Source organism: Sorex fumeus, unplaced genomic scaffold (genome assembly GCF_029834395.1).
Source record: "Sorex fumeus unplaced genomic scaffold, SorFum_2.1 ptg000131l, whole genome shotgun sequence".
NCBI classification, from domain to species: domain Eukaryota; kingdom Metazoa; phylum Chordata; class Mammalia; order Eulipotyphla; family Soricidae; genus Sorex; species Sorex fumeus.
In genome coordinates this window covers 33,228,546-33,256,299 of record NW_026606188.1, presented here as the reverse complement: position 1 = coordinate 33,256,299, position 27,754 = coordinate 33,228,546, and the positions used below count along the sequence as shown (strand labels likewise).

Below are 27,754 nucleotides of genomic sequence, written 5' to 3'. Positions count from 1 at the left end.
GGGAAGACCCGGGAAAGAGCGATTAAACATGCAGAAGCCCAATCACTAGGAAATGGCCTGGAAGGGACCTGCGGACAATGAAAACGTTCACTATATCATCAAAACATCTAGCTTGCTTCTCCAGGAAACAATGAGCTGGCATGTATAATCTTTAAAATGTAGACAAGGTGCTCTGGTATAAGCTCTCTAATTTTCAATCAATTTCTTTTAATACAAAATGAGGATATTTGACATCACCCTTCAATTCTTTGTCAATGCACAATTTTGTGAAAGGGTTAGTAGACAAATTGAAGATGAGGAGAATGTTGAACAGAATGGCAGATCTTCAGAGCCAGAGAAAATGCCATCACTACCCTTTGATAGAAGATGTATGGCATGGTTATGAGAGTAGATTTATTTTTGTCTAAATCTCTAAAGAGCAAAAGTTGGGGACAATGTGGGGTGATTACAAGGAAAGAAGTTCATGCCTAACCATAAGTTTCTGCTGACGGAAAGGGCTATGTATTATAAACCAGTGAAATTCCTATCATATGGAATTTCATAGAAATGGAGAAGTATGTATGAGTGAAAAACTTAGGGTCAGATATGATTTATAAGTCCTTCTGAATTCTAAGTGTTTATAATAATGAATGCATCAGGTAATTTGATGGTATCTATTTGTTGTTTTATTTTTAAGGTTGTGAGATTTTTTAAAGAGTTTTAGTTTTAATTGAGTAAGAATATCCATTTGTTTTTTTTTTCAGTTTCAAGTAACCTCATAAGAAATAGAAAGAAAACTGCTGTGCAATGACATCTTTATTAACACATACTACAGAACATGACTCCTTCTAGTGTTGTCTGTCAACATCTCAATAATTTCTATTCTTCTTTCTCCACAACTAAAGTCATGAGCATGCTAAACCACATTTCACTCTTAAACCAAACCTGCCTGGGGCAGAAACCTTACAAATATACTCAGATTCTACCTCTAAATCAAATAAGATTCTACCTCTAAATCAAATAAGTTTTAATAACTGGATTTATTGTTGCATATTTCCCCTACCTTGTACAGTACTTTCTTTCATGATATCCCCTTTTCAATTTTTACCTCTTTCTATACTATTTATGAACTGCCTAGAAACTTGGCAAAAAGTATAGTACTAGAAATGCTCATTGATTCTATTCTCTCAAAGGATCAGAATCTTGGCTAGAGAGATAATTCAGAGGAATTGAGAATATGATTTACATCCTGGAGGCAGGTTTAAATACCTTGCACCCTGTAGTCCCCAAAAGCAAACCCCAATTTCCAATTGAGTATAGCCCCGCATGACCACTGGGTGTGGTCAGAGAAAGAGAAAGACAGAAAGACAGAAAAAGATAGAAGAGAAAGGATCATAATTCTGCCCCATTGCAAATGGATCCTAATAAATCATTGTATTATCATTCACAGAAATATCTATTTGTGTCTTCCTAAGTCTTTAGTACTAATTATCCTCTAATATGCTAATAGCTAGATGTTTTCTACTGTTTTAATAATGCATTATACCTGCCTTTGTACATCTCTAAAGTAGATATTGTATTTATCTTCAAAGGAGTTCATAAAGATTTCTGTGCTAACAGTTGGAGAAAACTGGATTGTGTGACTTGGGAAAACAATACTTAAAATTTTGGGGGTCAGGAAATAGTTGAGTGATTAGGATACACACCTAGCATTTTCCCTCGTCTGACTCCAAGTGAGATTTAGTCCCCTGAGAATAAACTAGATTATCCTTAGAGACCTCCAGAACCACCAAGTGAAAGTCCCTGAACACCCCCTTCCCCCCGCAGAGCAGAGGTATCCTGGGCATTTCAGGGCCTGAGCAGCATCACATTCTTGGGCACTTGCATTGAGCCTCTCATTTAGTTGGACACCTCTCAGTGTCTAAGAATCACTGGCCAGATCTCCTGAACTCCTGAGTTCCGCTTGAGAAGTGACCCCCAAAATATTTTTCATTTTTTCCATTTTTCAATTTAATTTAGTTTTTTCTTCACTATTAAAATTCAAAGATATTTCTAAGGGTTGTTGGTTCCAAAGCAGTGATACATACAGAAGGAGGAGTTTTATAAATAGAACTACCTAATGAAATAAAAGAAGTTTTAAACTTTTGATTTTACCTTTTACCAAAGAATCTTTCCTTTATAGTATAAAATTCTTTTAAGTTTTTCAAGAAATCTCACATTATACCTAAAAATCAAATTATAAGGTCAGAATTACTTCTTGAAATCCAATTGCAAAATTTTCATTTTCATTTTATTTAATCTATTCTTAGGGTGGAATGATAGCTCAGCGGTAGGGTGTTTGCCTTGCATGCACGGCCAGCCTGGCCAATCAATGCTCGATTCCTCCACCCCAGCAAGCTACTGAAGTATCTCGCCCTCACGGCAAAGCCTGGCAAGTTACCCGTGAAGTATTTGATATGCCAAACACAGTAACAAGTCTCACAATGGAGATGTTACTGAGCCTGCTCGAGCTGATGAACAACGGGAGGACAGTGCTACAGTGCTACAGTCTATTCTTAAACGTTTCATGAGTGTTTTTGTGTTTTAATTTTGTTAAAAATTGCAAATCGCAAAACAGTGCACTTCTCTAATTAACTCAAAATGTTCAGTGAGAACAGCATTTTTAAACACAAGAACCAGCAGTGCTTTAGCTAATAACAAAAGATATGCAGCCTCCAGTTGCAAGTATAAGGCTTCACATTAGTTCAGATTATGCTAACAGGGCTATCTTTATCATATACAAAAGGAAATATTAGATCACTGGTCGTACATATTAAATTTCCAATACCTGAAAAAAAAAGACTAAAGTTAGTGCAAATCCTAAATCTGCTTATTTTTTCCTCCATAAACTTCAACAAGTTCCTTACTTGCCAGTCAGTTCTTATTTCCTCATCTATTAAACAAAGTAATATCATATCGCCCAAAGGAGTTATTGTAATATTCATGTGTAATAACTCATGTTAACAGCCGAGAAACTTTATAGAGTTCCATACATATTTGCTATTACTATTATATTAATTTTATTGACATCTGTAGAACTGCTCTCAAGTGTTAAAATAGGACATATATTCTCATTGGTACCATACAGAACATTGGTTTTTATCCTTTTTATATCTGTGGTACATCACTAGACAGACCAGCAGTTAAAAACAATGATCTAAATATTCCTTCTATTCCAGGTGTTAGGTCATTTCATTTTGATCTTCTATTCACTAACAATATAGGGGCATTGAAAAAAAGTACTATAGATGTTTGCAAAGCTTTGTTTATTTATAACTGACCCTGATACAGATCTCATAGAACCCCACAGGACTATAAGACACACACTTTTTATATTACCTTTTCTGTTTTGAGTTGTCCTTTTCTTGCCAAAGAGGTAACTTGTTATAGTTGACATCATTCAAACTAACTGTGTAGTAGAGAAGGGCACGACCCTTTCCAATGATTCTTGCAAGAAGACAATTGGAAGTACAAACAAGGTTGGAGTCATTGCTTTCAGTAAGCTGACACTTCAGGCAGAATTCTAAATGAACATCAAACCCAACTCACCTTTCCTGCTTTCCTCATTCCAGAGAACAACTGACACCTTGCCCTCTCAGTATAAGCTCCTCACTAGTTAGCCAAACATCTGGCAAGTGAACATGAATATTAATGAATATACAGGTTTAAGAATCATTTCTTGTACTGCTTCTAAAGATATTTTAATATTATAATTGGGTGGCCCCTGCTCCTCTAATTTATTCTAGTGCAAGCCTTTATATTTCTAACATAGTTAAAATTTTTGTCCGGTATCAGAAATCAGAGGAAATTAGAAGATCTACATCTCAGTATGTTAATCCTAAACTGTGACTCAGCTCAAAACTTTAATTAAATCATTGAAACTACTGTGCTAAGCTGTTTCTATCTCTATCCTCTGGATAATCTCTTTGCACTTTTCTTCTTTAATAGAATAATCATTGAGATCCTGTTAATAATCTATAAATCCAAGTAGATCTTTCTCTCCTAATTGAACACTCAGGCACAACTTTTAAAAAGTAGTGGGGGAGTGGGGAATGATAACAAATTCACTGCTCCAGAAAAAAAAGGCAGCATATGAGACTTTTGAAATCTATTTGAAGAAAGAGACATTTGTTTGGTATGATTTGATTTTCATTGTAGTTCAAGGAAAAGAAATACTGTTGCAGGTGACAAGATAAAAGATAGCCATAGGAAGGACTTCTACTTTTTTCCTCTTTATCCTTGAAAGTCCCTGGCCGGGGGCGGGGGGGGGGGGTAGCAGTAGATTAGGGAGGATAAAACACTCTTTCACTATTGGTGGGAATGCTGACTCGTTCAGCCTTTCTGGAAAACAATATGGCCAATCCTTCAAAAACTAGAAATTGAGCTTCCATATGAACCCTCAATACCACTTCTGGGAATATATCCTGAGGATGCAAAATATCATAGTAGAAATGACATCTGTACCTATATGTTCATTACATCACTGTTCACAATAGCCAAAATCTGGAAGCAACTCAAGTGCCCTACAACAGATGACTGGTTAAAGAAACTTTGGTACTTCTACACAATGGAAACTATGCAGCTGTTAGAAGGGATGAAGTCATGAAATTTGCTTATAAATGAATAGACATGGATAGTATCATGCTATGTGAAATGAATCAGAAAGAGAGGGACGGACATAGAAGGAACTGCACTCATTTGTGGAATATAGAATAATATAACATGAGGCTGACACCCAAGGATAGTAGATACAAGGGCCAGGAGGATTGCCCCAGAGCTAAAAGCCTATCTCATTTGTGGAGGGGAGAATTGAGATGGAATAGATAAGGGATCACTAAGAAAATGATGGCTGGAGCAATCATTCAGGATGGGAAATGTGCGCTGAAAGTAGATCATAGACCAAACATGATGACCTCTCAATGTCTGTATTGTAAACCATAATGCCCAAAAGTTGGGAGAGAGTATGGGGAATATTGTCTGCCATGGAGGCGGTGGGCGAGTGAGTTGGGAGTATACTAGCGAGATTGGTGGTGGGGAACGTGCACTGGTGGAGGGATGTGTGTTTGATCATTGTGTGATTGTAACCCAAACATGAAAGCTTGTGACTTTCTCATGGTGATTCAATAAAATTTTTAAAAAAAATTAAAAATAAAAAATGACTTTCTAAAACAAACAAAAATACAAAAAGACTGGTCAAGTCTTCTCTGAGAACTGATAGTACGAGCCTTTCATCTCACCAGTTCCATGGGGCAATCATCAGATTTCATCTGAGGCCCACTGATATATATGGTGTGGGAATTACTCTATCACACAATTTCTCAAGGAGTCATTAAACTCAAGCTAGAGTGAGTGATAGCTTTTCGCAGAAAAAGTAAAATCAGTTCTAACTTTTACCCAGGTTCCTTTCTCTTCCAGTTTATCACCTACCTTTACAGAAAATAATTTCAGGTAGAATAAAATATTGAAGCAGAATATGTCCATTTGTGTAATATGAGGAAAGAGAGAGAGAATATTACACTCAAGAGAGTATTTGGGTTACTCCCTAGTGGAATCAAGTCACATCCCATGTGGAGATGCAGGCAAATTCTCTGTCACTGTCACCCCATTGTTCATCAATTTGCTCGAGCGGGCCCAGTAATGTCTGATTGTGACAATTGTTACTGTGTTTGGCATATCCAATACATCACGGGTAGCTTGCCAGGCTTTGCCATGTGGGCGAGATACTCTCGGTAGTTTGCCAGGCCCTCCAAGAAGGACGGAGGAATTGAACTCAGGTCGGCCGTGTTGACTGCATGCACGGCAAACGCCCTACCCGTTGTGATATTGCTTCAGCCCAAGTCCAAAAACAAGCAGAATATAAACACACACATCACTGCACTGTCCTCCTGTTATTCATCAATTTGCTCAAGCGGGCCCAGTACCATCTCCACTGTGACAATTGTTACTGTGTTAGGCATATCCAATACGTCACGAGTAGCTTGCCATGCTTTGCCGTGTGGGCGAGATACTCTTGGTAGCTTGCTGGGCTCTCTGAGAGGGGTGGAGTAATTGAACTCTGGTCGGCCATGTTGGCTGCTTGCAAGGAAAATGCCCTACCTGAAAGTAAATAATAATCATTAGCAAATAAATTGAGTTTCCAATCTAGGCACAATATCATCTTCATCTGTAATATTATAGCATTGTACAGCACAGTCCTGTTGAAATTCTCAAGATAATAATTATGCTGCATAAAGTAAAAGAAAAAAATTATACATCTTAAGCTGAGAATATACCAATGGACCTCATCCCCCTTGATTTAAGGGAAAATAGCCTTTTTTTACTCTTTTGAGTTAATTTGTATACCACTTTCTCAAACTGTCCCCAAAAGTCTGTTCTTAAAGTTTTCACCAAAGAAGGATTGTGTATGGTCTCCTTTGATATTCTTAGCGTGGTTTAATTCTACCCTGGAACCCTCTTCTCCCGGGAGGATACAGCTAATCCTCTAGGTCTAGAATTATATATCTAGATGGTTTCAAACTCCACAGGTGGGTTCCATATTTTAAATATCTTCATGCTTTTGTTCTAGTTTGGGTCCCAGACAGAGTCTTTCCCAACTCACACTGACATGGCTCAACCCCTGCCTACAACAGAAGAACATTCTTCTGAATTTCTGAGTTTATAATTTGTTGTTTCCCCAGTATTTGCTTATAAACCTATCAGTGTCCTATAGTGATAGTCACTAAAGTTCTTGAAAAAAAAATAAATGTGGGCAGAGATAGTACATGAGTCAAGACACTTGCCTTGCACATGACCAACCTGGGTATAATCCCCAGCACCTCATATGGTTAAATCACTGAGCACAGAGGCAGGAGTAAGCCCTGCGTATTCTGGGATTTTACTCCAAAAACCAAAAGAGGATAAAAGAAAAAGAAATTGTATATTATTAAATGGTACGTAAGTTCTTGATTTAGTAAGGACAAAAAATTAGCAGCAAATTCCAGAGGTTTAAAATTCTACAGACTTGCAAGATATGGGGAAATAGAAGTCAGTCTGGTTTAGTCTTCATGATCACAATCACGACCATCCTGTTATTTGTTGATTGCCTCGAGCAGGCCCCAGTAACGTCTCCTTCGTACTAGCCTTGAGATTTTTTAAAAAGTGCCATATTTAAGGCTCTTTCAGGGTTAGAAGAATGAGACTCATCCTTGTTACTGGTATTTGGCATATTGGGTATGCCACGGGGAGTTTGCCAGACTCTGCCGTGTAGGCAGGTTACATTTGGTAGCCTTCCAGTTTGTCCAAAGTAGGAATGAGATAATAAGCTGTCGTGTGGCCGCAAATGCAGCTGCGTGCTTCCGTAAGCTGGGTTTTATAGTCTCTGAGTCTTGGCCACTGATAGGATTACATGGCGCCAGGGGGCCAGTTGGTGGGTGTGATTCCTGCCTACTGGAATTTGGAGGATCTGGGTGGAGGATGCTCAGCCCTGATCCAAGCAGGCTTGGAGATCTCAGCCCCGGGACCCGCATGCCTTTGTTCCTCTGCCAGTACCTTCACGGTTTAGTCTTCATATACATTTATATATAGAAAGATAGGTAGATAGATGATAGTATAGATATGACATAGCAATCACAGTAATGTAGTAGACTCTGCAATGCTGTGACTTGAACTAAGACATGTGCTATACCAGAGTTCTTCCACCTCAGTAACATTTTATTTATTAAATTTTGTGTTATAAAATTATACATTTTAGCTTCTTGCTATTTATGATTGGGGGAATGTTATGGGAAGACTACCAGGAAATTTCTGCTGATGAACACCAGAGCATAGGTCGAAGAGCAGGGTGCTATACTCTTTGAGCATCTCCTAGCCCCTTGGTGTAGTCTATTAAAAATCCAATCAAGAGTGGTAAAATGGAAACTATACAAAGATAAGAATCTAGGACACTAATATACTTAAATAAACCAGAAACATAAATAGGAATCAGTCAGCAACTGAATTGGAATGCTACTTTAAGCAGAGCTTTTAGGGAGGTGAGGAAATAAGTACAGAGAAATAATTTGTTACACCGTTAACAAAATAATCCAACTCTTCTGGAACTTTGCAAACAATGCTGTACTGATTATGTGTATCTCTTATTCTGTGTGATACCTTTCCAGATACATGAATGATTTTTCCTCCAGTGTGTGTAAAGTTGTTGGGATAGACCATAGCTTCAAAATACCACACGTGACTAATAAGAAAATAATAAACTATATAATCACTACTGTTGCACTGCACTGTAGTACTTTAGCACTGTCCTCCCATTGTTCATCAATTTGCTCGAGCGGGCCCAGTTACATCTCCATTGTGAGACTTCTTGCTACTGTCTTTGGCATATTGAATGTGTCATGGGTAAACAAATTGTGAGACTTGTTGTTACTGTTTCTGGCATATCGAATACATCATGGGTAGCTTGCCAGGCTTTGCTGTGCGGGTGAGATACTCTCGGTAGTTTGCCGGCCTCTCCGAGAGGGGCGGAAGAATCAAACTCGGGTCTGCCGCATGCAAGGCAAATGCCCTACCCGCTGTGCTATTGCAAATTTATAAGAGACAATGTGGCTATTAAATACTTCTAAATTTGTATTAAAATACTCAAATACAATGAAAATATTAGGAAATGGTATACTATCAATCGGTTAAAAATACAATTAGCTAAAGAATAAGAAACTCTTTCTGGCATTGCTAAGGAAATTGTACCTGAATGAAATTGTGCACTACCTGTGCTAATTGTTTTCTTTTTTTTTTTTTTGCTTTAACTTAAAAACAATAAATCACAAACTTTACTTATCAAATAAAGAAACATTAGCCCAAATGACACAACCCTTCATTTTATCTGCCCTCTAATAGGGTTCTTTGCTTTTGTGTATTTCCCATTGGTTTCCTCAGACTCAGATTAGTCCCAAAGAAGGCTGGCAAGTGTACAGCTCTGCCCAGGACCCTGATGGACGATGCATTTGTACTGTGGTTGCTCCAGAACAAAACCTGTGTTCCCGAGATGCCAAAAGCAGGCAGCTTCGCCAACTGCTGGAAAAGGTAAGACCCCAGTGCATACTTTACTGAAATGTATTCCCCAAAAAGGAACTGAAAGGCAGATACTAGTGAGAAAGTGAGGAGGGTTCATTCACATATTTGTCTTATTTCCGAAAGCATTTTTTTTTTCTTGTTTTCGATCTCCTGATCGGCATTGAATCATTCTTTTTATATGACTTCTTTCTCTCCTCCCCAGACCTTGCCTTCCTAATTAAGGCTATCATATTATCATATATATATATGTATATATGTATACATATGCTTTTTGGGTGACACCCAGTGATGCACAGGGGTTACTCCAGTCTCTGCACTCAGGAATTATCCCTGACGGTGCTCAGGGGACCATATGGGATGATGGGAATCAAACTGGGTCAGCTACTTGCAAGACAAATGCCCTACCCTCTGTGCTATTGCTCTAGCCCCCAACTATCTAATATTTTAATACACAGTCATTCTCCTTTTATGAATGAGGGGGAAAAAGGGAAAAAGTCAAAAGTCTCAGGATTACTTTCTTTAAATTCATTCATTTCGTTCCCATTAACAACCTTACAAGGAAGTAAAAATAATAGTATGCAATATGCAGGCTAGACAAATAATGAATAACTTAGTATTTGTCATCATTTCCTAAGTCATTCTTTTGAACATTAAGCTGTTCAATTTTATTCAATAGTGTTCTCACCATATAATTTGCTTAAGCCAGATTGTTAACAATCAAATGCAGACTGCTCTTGATTTATTCTCTTGTACAGATAAAAGTCAGCTCGTGAAAGGTTATTTATGTTTAGTTTTGGGAGAACAGAAAACAGTGAATGGTTCTTTGAGTGATTCTTATATAAACTTTCACTGCCATGGCTCTGAATATAGTAGGACAGCTGGGGAGAGCAGAATAATGAAAGCACAACATGTTTGAATTTGAAGTATTATCAGGGATATTAAGATAAATTAGGTTTTTAAGGAATTTCATGCTCAAAAATTTATTCTGTAAAATATTATTTCCATTATCAACCAGACAATTATGGCATTGACTAGACACTTTTTTATGCAAAATAAAGAGAAACCAGAAGAGAAAAAGGATTGATTATATTAAATACATGCAACTCCAATTTATGCAGTAGCAATCCTAGTCACAATAACTTTCTTTCATTACATATAACAAAAATATTTCCTCAGAGAATATTATTCACAATTCTATTGATGTTCCAAGATTTTAAGATTTGAGTCCATGTTTTTACATAAAGAATAATCTGTTTATCCTCTCTTTCTCCTCAGAACTATCATCATATGTTGGACTTTTATCTTTTTAATGATAAGATCTCATCTTTCCATGATATTTATTCCTCAGGCAAAAATACATGTCATTTTCATTTCACGTAATGATAGTAATATCCCTTCTAGAAATTCTGACACATGAATTATGGATTTTTCATTTTTATTTTATTTGAATAAAAAATTAAATATAAAGTTTAATGTTAACTATTAGGAAATTAGTTACATTGATTAAAAGTTTCACTTTTCTTAATACAATTTTTCCTTTTATCAAATTCTGTTTCTACTTGGAGTTTTAACTTTATGCACCAATCTTCTTTTGTATTCAGAAGTATTTTTTCTACATCAACTATGGAAATCTTTTCTTACACAACATACTCTATTTACATTACTATTTTTCAGTCTATTCAAGTATATACCCAGACATTAAAAGCAATGAGTGATAAAAAATGAAGTATAAATGTAAGGAAACAGATAATACTGTCCACAGGTTTACATAAAATGTAATCTAAAACTATAATAAAAAAAAGTTAGTGAAGGATGAATAGAATAAGCAAAAGTAGTACATACAAGGAGGCTTATTAAAGAGTATGTTTCAAAATCATGTAACTTATCTAATATACAGTGAGTGATGTTTTGAGCTAATTATAGGAAATTATACCATTAAAAGTTCATTATCACCTAATATATTTAATCATATAATAGGGGCTATTAATATTTTAGTAAGAGAATACAAATGATAAGCCTTCCCATTTATTATAATGTATAATACTATACATGTTGATATATAGTATTTATTCCATTCAATCTTTACAGCAGGCACTGTTGTTTTCCCAAATTAATATAAAAGTAAATTTGCTTTTTTTTTGAAGTTAGAAATCTTTTCAATATCTTCCAAACAGAAGATTTTGGAGTTATACTAGATCAATCTTGCATTCTTGCATTTTCTCAAACCAGGCTAGCATCTTTCTTTTTTAAGAAAAATAATGTAGGAGTGCTGCTATTTATTCAGCCATTGATTATGCTGATTGAATTGGGCATGAACTCCACATTACCTTTTTTTTAATTTTATCACCGTGAGATAGAATTATAAAGCTTTCATGTTTGAGATTCAGCCATACAATGATGAAACACCCACCCCTCCACCAGTGCACATTTTCCACCACCCACATCCCATTTCTCACCCTGCCTCTATGGCAGATAATTTCCCCAATACTCTCTTTCTAATTTTTGGCATTATGCTTTGATCAAATTTTCCCACCACCATTCAAGCCTGCCTGTCAAGGCCAGATGCTAGATGATTTATTTTCCATTGCTCATTTTGAGCAACTGTAAATGTAAACTTCTAGATTGTAAATGGTTCGGTTCCAGAGATATCTCTGTATGGCACTAACCCATTTTGAGATTCAATTTAGAGTCTCTGGGCCAGGGGAGTTGGTGCACTAAAATGGCACTGGGAGGCAAATTATGGGTGTGACAGCCAATCTGCTGGTCGGGCGGGGACCTGGGCAGAGGCAGCCCAGGTCCTCTGCCACCATGCTGCCTGAACCTTTTGTCCTGGAACCCACATACCTGGGCCTTGCTTGTGGAAGCTCTTGATCACCAGGATTCCATCTGGAGCAGGAGGGGAGAACACACCTGCTCTATATGGGGTGCCCGGGTGAAATTACTCGGTATGGGGTCTGGAGAAATCTCTGGCACTGTGGTATCTTCTGGGACTTGCTGCTGTGCCTCTGGGTCAGGGCTGTTAGAGTATTAAGATCCACATTAAAAAATTTTCAGCAGATTATATCTTGGTGACGTCCATCCTGAGATGGTAAAGTTAGGCTGGGGGTGTGGTGGCGATTTTGGATTGTGGAAGCAAGTGAATCCCAAGGAGTCTGCTTGGGTGGGCATAGGCCAACCCGCCATCATCCAATTTACCCCAGTCTGTTCAGACATATACAGGTCTGAGCTTTTCTGCAGCTTTCGATCTCTTTCGAGATTTATCCATGAATCTCTGAAATAAGGCCAATAAATGAGCTTGTAGTGCTGAGCCAGAGGAGGTTGTTGGTGTGGCTACCACATACCTAACTTTTGGCCATTTAGTTTCTCGGTAAACTTGATCACAAGTTGTTGGGATCTGGTCATAGGCACAGTGTCAACTTTGAGGTATCAGAAAGCTGAAGACCCCATCAGGCTGCTTCATCCTAGCTCTGAGATTTTTTAAATAGTGCCATATTCAAGGCTCTTTCAAGGTTAGGAGAATGAGACCCATCATTGTTACTGGTATTTGGCATATTGGGGAGTTTGCCAGACTCTGCCGTGTGAGCGGTTACATTCGGTAGCCTGCCAGGTTGTCCAAAGTAAGAATGAGATAATAATAATAACAATAACAGCTTCACCATATAGCTGAAATATCCTTCAACTGGATCAATATTTTTCAAAGTGTCTCTTTTTTGGTAACAGAATGCTGACAATAACTTCACTAGTAAGATATCCTAATAAATAGCATATAATGCTTTGTTTTGTATTACCTTTAATAAAGATTCTGTGAAGCCCTATTTAATAAAGAAATTGATGCTTATTAATACTCCAAATTTTCTTATTTTTTATTTGCACAGGTTTTTTATTTTCATGCAGAAATTTATTCTAGTTGATTATCAAGAGACAGCAGAGAGGTCTTTTTTTTTATTCTGATGAATCATTATGAGATATAGTTACAGACAATTACATTTCAATATAACAACGTTCAAGTACCCATCCCTCCACCAGTGCCCATTATCCACCATCAATGTTCCCAGTGTCCCTCCCACCACCCTCACCCCTTCCCACCCCCTGCCTCTGTGGCAGACACATTCCCTCTAACTCTCTCTCTCTCTCTCTCTCTCTCTCTCTCTCTCTCTCTCTCGGTGTTATGGTTTGCAATATAGGACTAAATAGCCATCATATTTGGTCTGTATCCTACTTTCAGCATGCATCTACCATCCTGAGTGAAGCCTCCAACCATCATTTACTTAGTGATCTCTTCTCCATCCCATCTCCCTTTTCCCTCAGCACACAAAATCAGCTTCCAAGTCATGGGGTCACCCTCTGGGCTTTAGTCTCTACTATCCTTAGGTGTTTTTCTCCTGTTCTGTTACTTTATATTCCACAAATGGGTGCAGTCATTCTGTGTCTGTCCTGCTCATTCTGACTCATTTCACTTAACATGATACTCTCCATGTTGATCCGCTTATATGCAAATTTCATGGCTTCATCTTTTCTAACAGCTGCATAGTATTCTATTGTGTGGATATACCAAAGTTTCTTTAACCAGTCATCTGTTCTCTTGCACTTGTTTTTTTTTTTTTGCCAGATTCTTAGCCCAAATTTTCTCCAAATATATCAGGGCATTCTATTTTCCCTAAGCAGCCCCACATTTCTTTTTTTTTCTTTTTTTATTAGTGAAAAACCATGAGGTACAGTTATAGGCTTACAAATTTTGTGCTTGGGTTTCAGTTATACAATGATCAAGTGCCCATCCCTCCACCAGTGTCCGTCATACATCCCCACGGGTCCCAGCATCCCCCCCCCTCATTCCCCCCATTCCCGTCCCATCCTGCCTCTGTGGCAGGGTATTCCCCCTTGTTCTCTCTCTCTTCTTTTGGGTACTGAGCCCCACATTTCTTAAGAGTGAAAAGGTAAGTTAATTTGTGTTTATACAAAGACCCAGATAAATAAATTTTAAATCAGGAAAATCAGACAAAGGGTTTTTCAAATTTTAGATAAAAGTCTAAATACAGAGGCAGGAATAGACATCCAGTTGTAGAACATCAGAGACAAGCAGTTTAAAGAGGAAATCACAGTACCTATATCTGCTCTTACAGATTTAGTCTTGGGAATCTATTTTGTGACATCATGAGGGAATTGATGTCAGTAGGGAGCTAAACAATCTGGGGTAGGGGAAATTAAAAGAAAAGTTCTTTATAATCAGACTGCTCATCTCCAGTCATTAACCCAAATGTAGATTTTTATTATTTTATGTGTTTATCTTAGGAATTTTACAATTGAATCTTTGCAAAAATTTTATCAGTGCACTTTCTCACAATGCAAAGTTGGGTATTAACTTGATAAGAAAAGTCAGAGCTAAATTAAGAGGGGTTTCTTTAATATTAAACATAATATCTAATTTTTTTTAACTTTATAATTGCATGATTTTTTCCTTTCACACGGAATATTTAGGAATATGTTGTCATGCCAATGACAGGTGTTTTGAAGATAAATGCTATATTCAAGTGTATAGATAGTTTCCTTGACACAAAATGGCTTTTCTGTATTTGTTCTTAACCATAATAAGTTGAAAATTATTTTGAAAGCATTGCATTTATCCAAGACACATTTACCATGTTTTCAAAGCTTTCTCAGTAATTTTTGTGCTACACTAAAAGATAACAAGTCATTTTTCTTTAATTTTTGTTATTCTGACTCTACCTCTCTGGCACTCTTTTGTGTTTTATGTTGTTTCATTTTGTTTTGTTTGGACCACACCCGGGTGTGCTTAGGGCTTATTCCTGGCTCTTAGCTCAGGAATCATTCCTGACAGTGCTTAGGGGACCATGTGTGGTGCTGGGGATTGACCCTGGGTCAGCCTATGTGCAAAAAAGGCACTTTGCCTGCAATACTATCTGATGACAATGATTTCTCTCTGAATACAGAATAAAGTAAACCTGAACTGAAGTCACAACACCACTGTTTTGGTACCCAGACTTTCATGTCTAAATTTATTTAAATGAAATCTATGAATATAGATAGATAGATAGATAGATAGATAGATAGATAGATAGATTTACACATAATATATTTGCCGAGGGGCACCATTGTATAATACGGATTTTGTTCCATTCACCCACACTTTACTTGCCAACAGAAAACTAACACAAACAGTCTAATTTGTATTCTTCTGATCCTTCTACACTTCTCTCAAATGTTTTATTGCTTATAAACTCCAATTTTGAATATGTTTGCCTGTACATTTGCATGTATGTGTATATACATAAGAGTTTGATTTCAGATTAAAGCCTCAAATTGTATTATGATCTTTACATTTGCTTCACTCACTTGTCTGATTTCTCATAGAGATACTTCCACGTTTGGTTTTGCACTGGTTCTAAATTTTTTAGTAGACACGGAGTCACAGGGTCCTTAATAAAACACCTGATTAGATTAGAAGACAGTTCTGTACTTCCCACAAACTTCCGAGTGAGGCAAAAATTTTTCTCTATTGACAAGATTTTTAGTATCAAAGATACAAACAACAATATATTTTTATATAATTTTGTTTTCATTTAATTCTTCTACTCATTGAAGAGTTTCCCTGCCATTACAGGCTTCTAATTTATTTGAAGTTTTTAATAATTTTTTTGTTCTCATTTCTTATAGGCCATATGTTTTTCAATAAACCTAGCATAGTGCCATGAGCTTAACATAAAGCCATTGCCTCTTTACCAAATACTTGATAGAGTTGTGTCATTCTCAGGTGTCTTAAATTGCATGATCACTGAGTTAGAGCGTGTGAAAAAACTAGCACTATTCATCCTGGTTAATTCATTCTGATCCTTGGAAGTCCATCATAAGTAATGTACCAGAATAAATAACATCTAAATTTTTGAACTCCTTACCACCTTCCAAAATTGTCAATGATCCCAAATCTTCAATAAGTCAGGGTTAGGATTTATAGAATCAACTTGTGTCAGTATTTCAGAGTGTTGCACTATAGCACTGTTGCACTGTCTTCCCTCCCATTGTTCTTTGATTTTCTTGAGCAGGCACCAGTACTGTCTCCATTGTGAGACTTGTAACTGTTTTTGGCATATCGAATATGTCATGAGTAGATTGCCAGGCTTTGCCGTGAGGGCGAGATACTCTCGATAGTTTGCCAGGCTCTCTGATAGGGATGGAGGAATAGAAAATGGTCAGCTGCATGCAATGCAAACACCCTACCTGCTCTGCTATCGCTCCAGCCCCATCATATTATTTATAATCAATAAAAGTTCTATGCTTAATATGTGTGTGTGGCGTGTGTGAAACACAATATATTTTATTGAAATTTATTTAGAAAGATGTGAGGTGAAAGAAAAGGACAAGTGTGTGTTCAAGAGAAAACACAGGCTCCTCCAGAGTGGAAATAGTCAAGTAAAGAAACAAAGAGACAAGCAAACTATATATGTGTTCAAGGGAGAACATGGGCTTGAAAAACAGGCCTGTTTAAGATTTTTTTATATATTAAATTATGATTTTTACTCAATAATTTCAATGTTAGAATGACCATTTTATCATTTTAGGCTCAGCATATCTATATCTTGAATAATTTTTAAATATTTATCATAAAAAATGTTTTGAAATATGATGTATGAAAATGCCTGTATATATTTGGCATTTAAAGCTCTTTATGTTCATGTCATTTTTGCCACTTTAGTAGTGATTAAATCCACATATGAACAGAAAATAATGTACAACCAATGCTTTTTTTTTAACAGGTTCAAAACATGTCCCAGTCTATTGAAGTCTTAAACTTGAGAACACAGAGAGATTTCCAATATGTTCTAAAAATGGAAACTCAAATGAAAGGGCTGAAGGCCAAGTTTCGGCAGATTGAAGATGATCGGAAGACACTAATGACCAAGCATTTTCAGGTAGTTTTACTTCTACAATCTTGACAAGTAAAGTAAGACATTGAGAGCAATGGACAGCCAGTGTGGCACTCAACTGGAAAAAACTATACTTGGCCCATACGTTCAAGGTTAAAGACTCACTGGGGACATCAATCATTTATCCATTAAAAATTGACCATTAAGTGCACAGAAGACATGCTATGAAAAAATATCTATCATCCTAGATAAAGCATCCTAGATTTTTAGGCATTTCAATAATCAAAAAAAGGAACATCCATAAGGAAAATATTCAAATTTATAAAAAAATTTTCTTATTATCTATGTCCTGCTAGTAAGACGATATATAACAATTATATCTATAAAAAGAGATGATCATATCATTATTAATATAATAAAAAATGAAAATTGTCTCATAATTTGATACAAATAAAGTCACTTTTAGACTGTAAGTTGCTTATTCGCTAATTATCACAAAACATTAAAAGTTGAGAAAATAGTGATTTCTATAGGGTGTTCGCCTTACACGCGGCCAACATGGCCGACCCGAGTTCGATTCCTCCGCCCCTCTCGGAGAGCCCGGCAAGCTACCGAGAGTATTCGATATGCCAGACACAGTAACAACAAAGTCTCCAATGGAGACGTTACTGGGCCCGCTCGAGCAAATCAATGGGAGGGCCTTTACCTTTACCTTACTGTTATCAAATATGTAGGAATGTTTCATAGATTGAAATAACGTTATTTTAATGTCTTTGGGCTTCTCTAAAAAGAAACGCTGGTTCACAGAATCTTAGCATGTGGTTTGTAAAACACACTGTAGTCTTATTAACAGAACAGCCTCTGCATTATGTGAGAGGTAGGAAATTACAATCACTGCTAGTGGAAAGGGTGAAGCCTAAATGTGAACATTTGGTTAAACATCAAAAGAGTTTTTTTTTTTCCCATACACAATCATAAAGGGCAGGGGGACAGTCAAGAACTTATAGCAGGATATCTGCTTATCACATTATATAGTGGCAACATTTTTTAATGTTCTTTGGAAAATTATTTTGTGGTCCCAGCTCAGCACATACATAATTTGTTTAGCACATTATATTGTGACAAAATTATTTTTTTTTCAGTTTTCTTAACTGATGCTCAGAGACCAATATAGAAATATTTGTAAAATACATTTGCACTGGGCTGAACTTAATGTTTTATTGGGGTAGACAAAAAAGAACCAGGAAAAATGCCAAAGGACCAGAGAGATGGTACAGCAGGTAAGGTGCTTGCCTTGCAGGCTGCCAACCCTATGCAATCTCCAGAATCGCATATGGTCCCTCAAGCCCCACCAGGGAGTGATCCTAAACACAAAGCCAGGAGTGAGACCTGAGCATAAATGGATGTGACCCCAAAACGACAGTTAACGGTTAATGCTTTTCCAAGAGAAGGAGCTAAACAGATGCCTATTAACTTTAAATTGAAGAGAGAACTAAGGAAAGGCAGAAAGTCATGATATTAGAAAAGTACATATAAAGTATAGAAGATGTATAACTATTTTAGTGAGCAGATATGATGAACAAGTCAATATAGGGGCTTTGATCAATGAAAGAAACTAGCAGGAATGTAAAAATACATAATGACTATATGTCGAATACTGCTGAATAACACAAAAAACAAAATTGATTTTGTTTCTTATTAAAGAGAGATCGGGGAAGAATGGTAGGACATAATAGTCAAAAAAAGCTGTTTGGAAGTTTGGAGGTAATGCCTTTAACCAACTCCCACAACCCCAAATGCTAATTCACATAGACTGTCATAAGAACTGAAGATTTTCCCATCTTTATTATCAATATTTGAAGGTGTATTCTTTATTGAGCAGTAATGTGAGTCTGACACTGAGCTATTAAGGAGGTATGTATTGCTAATGTATGGTACATTGTGTAATGAGCATTCCCTGAAAGGAAGAGGGATAGGAAGAAAGGAGCTCCTGGCACAGAGCAAAAAATGATTCAAGCTCAGCTGGACAATTTGATACCCAAAAGGAAGCTGAAGAGTGCCAGGGTTGGCAGGAATAGGAGCACATGGCAAAGCACAGGCATTGATGGAACTCCTAGAGAAAGACAGGAAACAAACAAAAGGTTAAAAATAAAGAGACCAAAGGGAGGTGGCGGAGGATATTCTTTGCCTATAATTTTGTCAACTAGCACCTAACTACTAATAAGAAAAAAAATTTTGGCAATACCATATGAAATAATGGTCATGGTCGGTTGTTTATTTTCCATTTTCTGAGCTTCTGTAATCTAAGTAGATACTGAAGTTATATACTAACATGCAAATAGTCCAAATGACAACAGCATTATCTTCCTGAAGAATTATATACATAGTCAACACATAACTCTCAAAATTTTAAATGTGGCATATATTAGTCCATTTAAACCTCACCAAAATCCTGTATGGTAGGCACTACTTTTATTTCCACCATTCAGGTGGAAAAAAATCATGCACAAAGAGATTGAATAGTTTTCCCAGGGGCCATGATCTTGTATGTATTACAGTACAGCTACAGAATTAAACATCCAATGGAAATATAGCATTATAGCAGTGCCTCTCAAAGTAGACTTGTATGGATCTACTCTAACCATAGTAGTCTTTCATATGTATATTGACTGGACCCTATTCTCTGAGTGCCCAAAGTTTAAAAATCAGATGTTAATAATAAGATTATGAGCTTTTGAGAAGACTCAAATATGTAAGTACCTTTTTATCTTTTTTTGGTTCGGGGAAAAGCACAACACAGTAATTCTGTCATTAAATTTGCCCTCTTTTCAATATCCCTAAAGTAGAATAAAAACTCCTCATTGTGATGATTGCTATAATATCCAGCAAATGGTGCTAACAGAATTCTGCTCATTAAAATCCTGATGAAGCAATTGTCTCTTCCTTTAGGGATGCTACAAGATGTTCAAATTAATAAGTTTATTTCAAAATGAGCTGAGCTCTGCAACTCTGTCTTTTAACTGTGATATTTATTAATCTTTTTCATTATTAGAATACTCTTTACCTTTCCACTATACATGGACATATAGACAAATTTACAGCAAGTGGCAATTTCCCCCACAAGAAACATAAGTCCATCAATCAGGGCAGCAATAGGATATCCTGCTATTTTAATGCACTTATAGTAATAACATCTTCTAAATGTAATTTAAAAATGCAATGTTCAGCTCCCTAAATTAGTTAGTGTAAAGCATGTTTCCTGAAAACGCCTATGGATTATTTTCTAATGATCATAACCGTGACAGTTTTTTTATAAGTGACACAATTTTCAATAAAGTCCAACTAAACAGATACATAAAATATTTTCCTTGACCCCCACCATCACCAAGTCAAAGGAGTAGAAATCGAGATGACCTGTCTATCTAACTAAAGTGGCATTGCATCTCTAGCTCAATCCAGTGAAGCTAGAAAGAACACCACACTGACAATCTTTCATTCTCTAGATGAAAAAGAATGTTTGAATTTCAAGTACCAGTGTATAATGTGTTTTTACATCTCTGAGTACCTTTATCTCTCAAAGAGCTAATTCACAACACCGGGGAGCAGGTCTGCCTTACAAAAAGAGCTCTAAAATTATCTATGTTAAAGAACATGGCATAAGAGTATAGGTAATAACTCAAAATGTTAACATCAGCATACATTTTTGAGTTTTTGTGAAGCATTATTACACTTTCTGTTCATTGCTTTCCTAATGGTGTTATACTCACATGGGAAAGATTACTTGAACATATGGTATTGCAGAGTGGTAGGAAAATGTCATTAGGGTAAGTTATTTCAGGACCCAAAATTTCCTGGATGTACCCCTATACTATAATCAATAAGTGAGTAATTAGATTTATCTAAAGAGTCTTACGATATTTAACCTCTTTGAAATAACTCATTGTTATAAAATGGATCAATCCCACATTACATATATAAATATATATGTAAATATCTCTCTCTCTATATATATATATGCCTTAACCAATTTTTTCCCTTTAGAAAATGCTACTACATAACAAGATAACATTTAAATCCATGATTCTGCTATAGGAATCTTTTGTAAGTATGTTAACTGTCAATTTCTTTTATAAGAAAACATTTAGCCACTCAAAGTGTATTCTTGTATTGAAAAGCTAAGTGGATGGACTGCTCAATGATGATATGGCTACCTATATTTTCACAAAATAACTAATTTCAACCACAAATCAATAAAGAACCATGTCTCTTTTAATAATAATAAGTGTAATATTCAAAAGAACGTAGCCGTGTAAGCAGCTGAAATCACCATCATAAACAATGACTACTTTTCACAGGAGTTGAAAGAGAAGATGGATGAACTTCTACCCTTGATCCCCGTGTTGGAACAATACAAAACAGATGCCAAGCTGATCACCCAGTTTAAGGAGGAAATACGCAATCTTTCTGCTGTTCTCACAGGGATTCAGGAGGAAATAGGTGCCTATGACTATGAGGAACTACATCAGAGAGTGCTTAGTTTGGAAACCAGACTTCGCGACTGCATGAAAAAGCTAAGTGAGTAGAACAATTTCATTTGTCTATGTTGTATTTTTAAGTAGTTTCAATATAATCTGCATTCTACCTCTTTCAAATAGTTCTAAGTACCTAATTATAAGGAAACCAGTGCCTGCTTTCCAAGTATAAAGTGTTCCTTAATGCCTTAAGCATGCCTGGATACTCAGAGTTATTTGGTTAACAGTTGCAGGACTTTCTGAGCACCATTACTACCATTTGGTGACTTGAAATCAGCAGTTTGGCAAATAGCAAATTCTATTGGCTACACTAATGGAAACTTGTTTTTGTCATAATAAGATACCATAGGATACCATAAGTGGATGGACTGCTTAATGATGATATGGCTACCTACATTTTCACAAAATAACTATTTACTAGCTCCTAGGTGAGTGAGATATTTTTGGTTTTAGAGAAAACTGGAAGCTAGGAAAAAGGAAATTTATCCCAAGACCAAATATGAATTAGCAATGATTATAGCAAATGAAATTTTTTTTACTTTTTTTTTTACTTTTCCCATCACATCTAGCAATTCTCAGGGTTACCCCCAGCTTTGCACTCAGGAATTACTCCTGGTTGTGCTTGGGGGACCATATGGAATGCCAGGGTTCAATCCCAGGTTGATCGTGTGCGAGACCAACGCCCTACCTGATGTGCTATCACTCTGACCCATGAAATACTTTCTGTAGTTTGCACAGTTTCTTTCAGTTGCTCTTATTAATTGAATAAGTGAAGAGGAGGCTCAATTTATACACTGTTCTGCAAGAAGTCAAACATGTGACAATAGTGGTAAACTCTAATTCTTGATTCCTGAAAATCTGATCTTATTAACAAACTTTTTCACTGCATCCCTGATCTAATTATTTAACTGAAATTATTTTAGGATTAAGTAGCCTGTAACTTAATTCAAAATAAAATGGTCATAAAGAATGAAGAGTTTCAAGTTCATTTTGTAATATTATTTTTCTTGCTGCTATGATGTCACATGACATGTGACAGGAAGAGCAACTTAATGAGCATAGAAAATTGTTCCCTCATGCAAAGTGTACTAGCACCAGAAAAAAATAAAATAAAACTTTTAAAGGCAGTGAAGAATTTAAAAGATAAGTCAATTTTTAGTTTTAAAGAAAAATGACTTCAAAATCTTTTAAATATATTTTGGTTGTTTGGGGGGACCATACCTGGCAGAGTTAAGGGTTTACCACAGTTCTGGCTCAGGAACACTACTGCCAAGGCTGAGGGGACCATATGGATCACCAGAGATAAATTTTGGGGTTATTTGCATGCAAGCAAAAATCCTACAGACTGCTTCAGTCCATTAATACTCTAAATCTTAAATAATAGTTTTGTTAATTATTTTAAGGATTAAGGCAGTCAATTCTTGCAATTTTCTCAGTTTTAGAAATGAATTTTCATTTCTAATATACTTTCTGTGCAGGTATATGCAAGCATCCCTAATAAAATAAGGTATATGATTTTGTGTTATGCTAAAATAAGAAAATTATTTTCACAGTTTTTGTTAAAAATAATGACTCTAATTGTAAGAGAGGTATCTTCCATTACCTCTTTTCATAATCATATGAAACATATGATTATGCATATTTTCAAAAGAAAACACAAATGCAATTTTGCATATAACACTAGGTACAGTGCTTATACAATCGTGAGTTATTCTTTACTGTGTATACTTCCAGTGTGCACTTATAAATTATGTCTGAAATGTTATATGGGAATGGCATACCCACTAGAATTCAAGGCTACTTCTTTTTTTAAAAGTTGTTTACAATAATTTGGTACATCCAGTATTCAAACACCAATTTCACCACCACTACACCTTACTCACCACTATTATTTTGAAATTTCCCAGTCACCATTCAAGTTTTCCCCAATAACAGGTCATAACTTATTTATTTTTTATTGCTTGTTATGAATAATTCTCCAAAAATGATCAAAAACAGTTTCCTTAGAAGAACATGTGTGAAGATTGTTGTATCTTACCCTGGAGTAGTTGAGACATTATATAAGAGATTACTAACATGTTGTTACAGATTGAGCCTAGTGTGCAAATATTTTTTTAATTGAGATTGACTGCCTCCTAATTTACATTCTATTCAATGTGTACTACTACTGATACATCAGTGATATGGAGTATGAGATGTCGTGGCTGTGTGCTCCAGGAATTCTAAAATATTAAATAAGATGATATCTGGCATTAATTTTTTATCTAGATGGTGACTTTGGGGTCTGAGGAATTGTTGATATCTTCCAAGATTTATTTATCAGTCTCTGGATCATGGATGGTTAATGAGCTTATATGGCACCAGGAGCAGTTCATGGGCATGACTGCCAGGCTCCCAGAAGAACAGCAGGATAGGGGAAGGTTACCCATTCCTAACTCCTTGAAAGCCTGGAGTTTCAGTCACAAAACCCTCATCCTGAGTTTTTCAACAGATTCATTCATGGATGAAGCTCATCTAAGCCTGTGGAGATCAGCCATGAGCTTTAGGTTCTGGATTAGGTTCTGGAGATTATTGACTGCTGGGGCTCTGTTAGGGTAGGTGGTGGAACTCACCTGCCCCCAATCCTGGGTATCCTGGATATCAGGTTTATCCTGGCGTGGGGTCTGGAAGCATATATGCCCGAGGCTACTTCTGTAATTGGGGTGAGTCTTGCTGATTTACAGAACCTGGAGTGCCAAAATTTGAACAAGGTTGGCCACAAGCAAGGCGAGTTCCTTAACCTTGTCCTATCTCTCTGTAGGACTGTCTCTGAGAATACTTTTAATGCTATACCTCATATATCTTATAAGTGCCCTAATCTCAAAATATTAAACCACCTGAACTCAGAAAGCAGATGCTGATCAGCATTAAGACTATTAGCATGAAATGTAGAGAAATAAACTTATCAGGCAACACTGTTCTAAAAGGGTCTAGAATCCACTTCTTACAATGTTCAAATCTAGACTGAAATATTGGATAATGATGTCATTAACAATAACAGGATCAAAAGAGTTCATAAAAGGCATCTTTTCTTTTCCTTAAAGTATCTCAACTCACATCCAATTAGCAGGCAGTTAAAATGATATGAGCAGGAGAAAAAAATTTCAAAAATGATTAATGCATTTTCACTCATCTTTCCAGTGGATTTGCTTTTCAGAGAAAATGTGAAACTACACATAACACAAATTCTGAGATACTTAAAAACAAACCAACTTCATTACTTTCAAGATACAAATAACATTTTAATAGTAAACAAGGCATTGAATAAATCTCAAGTCTTTAAAAGAACAGGGCACTATTCAGCTTATTTATTCTAGAGAACTAAAGTTTTGGAGAAGTTAGATAATCGAAGTAAAAAAAATAATGCTGTCCCTTGTGCTTAGTTAAATCATAATACATTCCTAGGTATGCCCAATATAATTATATGCAGGTGGAAAATTGACTGAAAAGATGTGACTAAAGCTTTCACACACACCTCCTGAGGTCACCAGTAGATATTTTATGCAGATTGTAACCGGGCCTTGAAGCTTTCTAGTTCTCTGTCCTCATGTCGTCTTCTTAATGTGTTTTAGGGCAATGATTTGGTGCCATCTAGTGAAGTATAGGATACATGCTTCTAATGAACACAGTTTTGACACTTTATGATTAGCAGAAATATAGGTAGCATTCAAAACTTAAGATTGCAAGTAATGAAACCTGAAATACTGTCTATCATGTTTATGCCACATTATTTTCTAAAACAAAAACCAAATTGTCTGTGTGTCTGATTTGCACATTCAACGCATCATTTTGACTTTTCAATGTGTAGTGGCATTTTGCCAGGTACTTGGGACTCCGCAGATGTCAGGCAAATTCTCTCTCTCTCTCTGTCTCTCTCTCTCTCTCTTTATAATGCTGTCAAGAAGCTTGGATTTGTAGTGGGGCAAGCATATGAGTAAATGACACAATAGTACTGGCGCTTGGCAGGCACTATTCTACCTGTTTTATATGTGTTTCTGTCAATTACTGCAGACCTCTGAGCTAGGCATTAGTATTGGGAGTTTACTGATTAGATGTATGGATATTGAAAGTCATTTGTCAAAATTACATGTTGGAAGGAACAACTTTAAATCCAAGTCCTTCTGAGCTCAAAGACTATTTCTTCTGCACAGATGGTGCATATAACTTGGTGGATATATACACAATCCAGAAAGATTAAAAAAACCACAGTAAGTTTTTTTTTTAATTTTTATTAATGAGACACCATGAGGTACAGTTGTAGACTTACAAATTTTGGTGCTTGGATTTCAATTATACAATGATCAAATACCCATCACTCCACCAGTGCCCATTTCCCACCACCACGGATCCCAGTATCCCTCTCAACCCCCTAACCACCCCCCCATCACACCCTGCCTCTGTGGCAGGGCATTCACTTTTGTTCTCTCTTATTGGGTATTGTGGTTTGAAAAAGAGGCAGTGGGTGACAATCATGTTTGGTCTATAATCTAATTTCACCATGCATCTCCCATCCTGGGAGGATCCTCACAATACCCTTTATTTGGTGCTCCCTTCTCTATCTGAGCTCCCTTTTCCCCTAGCATGTGTGGTTGGCCTCCAAGCCATGGAGTAAAATTCCTGGTACTAATCTAGGCCATTCTTGGGTGTTAGTCCCTATTTTGTTACTTTATGTTCCCCGGATGAAGTTTAATACAATTAATATTACCATTATCGGGCTGGAGCAATAGCACAGTTGGTAGGGCATTTGCCTTGCACATGGCCGACACGGATGATCTGAGTTCGATTCCTCTACCTCTCTCGGAGAGCCTGGCAAGCTACGAGTGATGTATTTGATATGCCAAACACAGTAACAAGTCTCACAATGTTACTGGGCCGGCTCGAGCAAATAGATTAACAACGGGAGGATAGTGACAGTGATGGCGACTATCAAAATGGTTAAAAAGAAGCCACATCATTTCTTAGTCTTCCCTGAAATTGATTGTATGCAATCATGATGTGCCACATTCGAGACTCTTTCAGGGTCAGGAGAATGAGACCCATCACTGTTACTGGTTTTTGGCATATTGATACGACACGGGGAGTTTGCCAGACTCTACCGTGTGGGCAGGACACTTTTGGTAGCCTGGCAGGTTCTCCAGAGCAATCACTTGATCACTTGACTTCCCGTTAAACGTCAATTTGCTCTAGTGGGTGCCAGTAACATCTAGATTTGTCCCTGTGGCGTGCTACTGTAGCCCAAAGGCATCTGTTCACTCTAGGAACATGAAGAGCCTCAAACCGATCGTTCATGATCTTGATGAAGAAGTCTGACCATCTGGTAGGTGGGCAGCCATGCGGTCATTTGACATCAAATGGAATCCAGTTGGTAACAGCTCTAGTCCAGCGGTTCATCTTTAAATCTCATTACGTGACCAGCCCATCTGATTTTTGACACCTTGGCGAATGAGACAGCGTCTCTGATTCTTGATCGTCGACGATGTCGGAATTCCAGATTCTTTCTGTCATTTGAGTGAAACGTGATATTCCAAGCATAGCTCTTTCAATTCCTCTTTGGGAGACCGAAATAGCATTCTCATACTGATTGCGTAGGGCCCAGGTCTCTGAGGCATATGTTAATGCAGGAAGAACAGTGGAATCAAAGAGATGTGCCCGGAGCCGGAGGTTCTTCGTCCTCTTAGCTATTTCTTCGACACTCTTGAAGGCATTCCAAGCCACTCTCTTCCTCCTGCGCAACTTGGGTGCCAGGTCATTTGTCATGTTGACTTCTCGACCTAGGTACACATAGCTGTTGCATTCGGAGATGGTCGATCCATTGAGAGAGAATGAGACATCAGGAAAGAGGCTGTTTCTCATAAACATTGTCTTCGTAAGATTCAGCTGTAGTCCGACCTTTACACATTCACGGTCAAAGTCGTTCAGTATTTGTGCCGCTTGGTTGATGTTTGGTGTTATTAGAACGATGTCATCAGTAAAGCGGAGGTGGTGTAGTTGCCGACCATCTATCTTCACTCCCATGTTTTCCCATTCCAGTCGTCGCATGATGTTCTTGAGGGTGGCACTGAAGAGTTTCAGTGAAATGGTATCACCCTGCCGAACCCCTCTCTTGACATCAATGATTACTTCTTTGTAGAATGGTGAGATCCTGGTAGTGAATCCGTAATACAGCTCATGGAGGATCTTGATGTATTGAACTTGAATGCCCTGATTGGCTAGGGCTTCAATGACCACTTCCGTTCCAACAGA

The 27,754-nt window shown here is 37.0% G+C and overlaps 1 protein-coding gene across 1 annotated transcript in view; it reads left to right on the top strand.

The window, feature by feature from the left end:
- The window catches only part of OLFM3 (olfactomedin 3), a 50,558-nt gene that overhangs the window by 3,135 nt on the left and 19,669 nt on the right, over nt 1-27,754 (top strand). The window contains exons 2-4 of the mRNA XM_056139086.1: nt 8,923-9,069; nt 16,830-16,985; nt 21,296-21,515. Coding sequence (XP_055995061.1) covers nt 8,923-9,069; nt 16,830-16,985; nt 21,296-21,515 — 523 coding nt within the window. The remainder of the gene's footprint in view (nt 1-8,922; nt 9,070-16,829; nt 16,986-21,295; nt 21,516-27,754) is intronic.